Genomic DNA, 4,116 nt, shown 5'->3' with positions numbered 1-4,116 from the left:
GTGTGTGTGTGTGTGTGTGTGTGTGTGTGTGTGTGTGTGTGTGTGTGAGGGTAAACAAGCTGGTGGACAGACAGCAGGACGCTGACAGGAACTTTCAGGTAAAAACTGATTTTATTGAAACATTAAATCAAACAAACTTTAATCTGATTAAATGTTCAGGTTTGACTTCAAACAGCTGAAATAAAAAAACCTCCAGCAGCTAAAATAAACCACGAGTTCATTAATGAGACAAACTAAACTAAACTCTTCAAAGGATTTTATCACATGAAGGTAAAATGAAAAACATGAAATAGTTTAAACAGTTTAAACTCATCAGGTTTGTGTTGAAGCTGCAGCACAAAGGAAACTAAACATCTGCAGGTTTTAATCAAATCATCCAGTGGTTGAGGAGATATTTTACTAACAGACAGTTTTTGATCTGAGTTCAGCTCTCTTATAAAACACTAAAATATTTGTTCTTCCTTTAATCTTTGTTTTTGTGGAGCACAGGAAATAATGAAGGTTTAGAAAATAGTTGATAAAATACTTCAGTTATCGATGTTGTTCAGGTGAGATTTTAATCTCAGGTATTAAATAAATAATCTGTTGGACAGGATCTTTTTTATTTGTTAATAAACGATGAGTTTAAACAACGTTAACTAATTATAACCAGTTGACTTTGGGATGAGAGAGAAGTGTTTGAGCAGATTGTTCAGTTAGAGGTTTATAGTAAAGTTTTACTTTGTTACAGTACTTAAGTATTTTTGTGTATTTGTAATTTTACCAAGTATTTTTTTAAATCGTTACTTTTACTTTAATTTTGTTACATTTAAAACCTAAAATGATTCTTTTACTTCTTTACTTTAAAGTTGAACAGTTACTCGTTATAAATCCAGTCTGTGTGACATCATCATGAGGAGGAGGTGTTTATGAAAAATAAACTGTTGAATTTACTCAAACAAGTCAAGTTGTTTCAGAGTAAAAATAATATGAGTTTTAATCAATTTACTTAGTTTTCTTCAGTAAATTCAACAGTTTATTTCTTTAATAAAAGTTCTTTTATTTTCCTGATTTTTCTGAGCAGTTTTATGACTTTTCTTTTCAGTGAAATTTATTATTACTAAACTCATTTTCTCTTCAGGTATTTTTACTTTTTTTTTCCCAGTACTTTATAGACCTCTGGTTTATTTCGGTTACTTGGTTTTATGGTTTGTTTGTTTAATTTTTACTGCGAGGAAGTAAATAATTTATTAAAGTTTGTTCAGCTCCAACCAGACCTGATGGTTTGAACGAACCAGGAGAGGAGAGCTGCTCGTTCAGACCAGCAGGACTTTCAGGGACAGACTCTGTTGGGCCTCAGGTTCTGCTCAGACCCACAGGTGCAGCAGCAGATCTGGACTCTCCAGGGTCCAGAGAGCCCTGAGGGTCCCCCACAGGTGGACTGGGACAGAAACAGGTTGCTGAAGAGTTCAGGTCCAGTTTTAACCAGAGGACCTGTTGGCTGAACTCCTTCAAGCAATCAATCAATCAATCAATCAATCAATCAATCAATCAATCAATCAATCAATAAATAAATAAACAAACACAGATTACTTGTTTATGTCAGATTGAGTTTTTCTCTCAAGGTCCACCTGAGTGTCTCTGTCCAACAGGTCAGTCTGTCTCTGAAGGACAGTTTTGTCTGAAAAACAAAGAAAAACATTTTTAACTTTTCAATAATTAGAATAAAATCTGTTCAGATCACGTTGATCAGTCATTTATGATACAATGATTTTAACCAAAAATAAATAATTCATTTTGAAAAAGTTATTTTTTGTATTTTTTCTTAAATCTGAAGAATAATATATCTGTATGTTCATGATCAACAGTTGAAGGACGATAAACCTTAAAAACAGAAGACAGGATGTCAGAAGTAATATTTAAAATTACTTTTAAAGAAAAAATCAAAAAGAAAAAATCAGTAGTTCCTCTGGATGGTTCTTCTTTAGTGAAACGTTTCGTCTCTCCTCCAAGAGACTTCTTCAGTCTGATGAGTTGAACTCAGCCTTATAAGCTCCGCCTCCACATGGACAAACAGGTTAGTCACATGCTAAAGAGGGCCATCACCTAACAATAGGCTTGATTGGCTCTATTGTTCATAGAGGGTCATGTGACCCATTAGCTGACTTATTGGTTTGGATGCTGTGGTTCTTCGGTGTCGTGTCATGTGTATGTAGTGAATGCAGGCAGGGCTCAAAGGCCCTCTGTTGCATATGACTAACCTGTTTGTCCACCAGGTGGAGGCGGAGCTTATAATGCTGAGTTCAACTCATCAGACTGAAGAAGTCTGTTGGAGGAGAGACGAAACGTTTCACTAAAGAAGAACCATCCAGAGGACCTACTGATTTTTTCTACCTGGATGACTGAGCTGCATCAGGACACTTTAAAGACAATCGTTCAGTTCTGGATCACAACCTCAGGGTTCGGGTCGTCCCAGAAGAGGGGTCATTCATGCTGCAAATGTTCAAATTTAAAGAAATTTGAACAAATTATTTAAACAATCTTACCTGATCTGAACAGTTCATTAAGGTTTTCATCAATGAAAAGTTTTACAATTTATTTCCTCGTTTGTTTTGTTTAAACTTATTTGTTTAAAAACTAAAAATTTAAATAATTACTTAACAACAAAAACAAACTTTTTAAATAAAATATATATTGTTTTGTTTAGTCATGAAGAACTGAGAGGTTCTGGTTTTAAAGCTGCAGCGCACAGGAGTTCTTTTTAGTATTATTTTTTTTTCTGAAACCAAAACAAAGATTTTAAACATTATTACAAACAAAATCTTAATTTGTTTTTAAAATGTTTGACAAAATAAATGATTCTGATGTTGTTAAAAATCAGAGCGAGTTGTTTTTCTGATACTAAGCCTGCTCTGCTGCTCCTCAGCATCAGCGATGGCTCCCAAGGTGGACGTGCCGGTCTACGATCTGTCCCTGATCCGCGGGCTCTGGGAGGTCCGGGTGAAGAAACACAGACAGAAACAGAAGAAGGAGCAGGAGAGGGTTGAACAGAGCGCTTTGGCCCGGTCAGAAAACATCACCTCAACATTTTATAACAGCTTTTAAACCCTGAGCTGCAGTTCACGTAGTGGCCTGATGGTGGTGCTGTGGTCTCAGTCTAATCCCTGAAACAGCAGTTCATAAACACACCTGATGGTGGTGCTGTGGTCTCAGTCTAATCCCTGAAACAGCAGTTCATAAACACACCTGATGGTGGTGCTGTGCAGCTAGCTTTGGGCTATTTGTAGCAAATATTTTGCTCCTTTTAGTTTTAGTTTGTTACTTTTCAGTGTGGTTTAGGCTGCGTCGTTCCTCGAGTGTTGATTTGTTTCTACGTTTCAGACATGAAAACAGCTGGGCTCATTCATTAAGGACGAAACAAACAGATTTAGATAAAAGATTAAACTGATGATGATTTAGTCTAAAACCAGTTCCAAAATAAAAGTCTGAGAGTCAAATATGTTCAGAAGAACTGCAGTTTGACTCTAAAACTGTGGAAAAATCACTGAATGGATTAAAAACACAAAGATTGAAGGGAAAACAAGAGAGGAACCTGAAGATGGTTTTATAAATGTATCATTAACTACAGGCTGGATGTTTACAGCTGAAATAAAACTAAACGTTTGATTCTGAAAACAGTCGAGGTGNGATCAAAAAGGTTTAGGGGACTACTCATTTTCAAGTGTTTAAGGGCTGATTAATAGTTTTTTGAAGTGTGGTGCTCTTTGGGGGGGAGCAGGTCAGAACTTGTGGCGAAACCAGGCCTGTTAATACAAACCAAGTAAATAATATAATTCAAAGCGACGAAGAAAAGTCGAGTTGTGGCGTAAGCGCTAGGGGTGATTTTACACCGAAATTAGTCTAAAAAACCAACCTGCCTTTTAGGGCCTCCAGCGAGAGATATTTAAGCACTACTGTTGATCAGGCTTCGAAAAATTTTAGGGGGATGGATTCTACAACAATAGGCATAAAGCTATGATTAGCCCCGCAGATTTCAGAGCATTGACCATAAAAAACTCCCGGGTAGGAGACATTTAAAGCTGCTTGGTTTAAGCGACCTGGAATGGCATCTATTTTAACACCAAAACTAGGTATAGC

General features: G+C 36.4%; 1 protein-coding gene across 1 annotated transcript in view; it reads left to right on the top strand.

Annotated features, from left to right (window-relative positions):
• Positions 1 to 4,116, top strand: part of LOC106527791 (leucine-rich repeat-containing protein 2) — a 20,499-nt gene that overhangs the window by 13,088 nt on the left and 3,295 nt on the right. The window contains exon 7 of the mRNA XM_014022780.1: positions 2,906 to 3,044. Within this exon, the coding sequence (XP_013878234.1) occupies positions 2,906 to 3,044 (139 nt within the window). The remainder of the gene's footprint in view (positions 1 to 2,905; positions 3,045 to 4,116) is intronic.

Source organism: Austrofundulus limnaeus, unplaced genomic scaffold (assembly GCF_001266775.1).
Source record: "Austrofundulus limnaeus strain Quisiro unplaced genomic scaffold, Austrofundulus_limnaeus-1.0 Scaffold343, whole genome shotgun sequence".
Taxonomy (NCBI): domain Eukaryota; kingdom Metazoa; phylum Chordata; class Actinopteri; order Cyprinodontiformes; family Rivulidae; genus Austrofundulus; species Austrofundulus limnaeus.
This window is presented reverse-complemented; position numbering and strand designations above follow the sequence as displayed.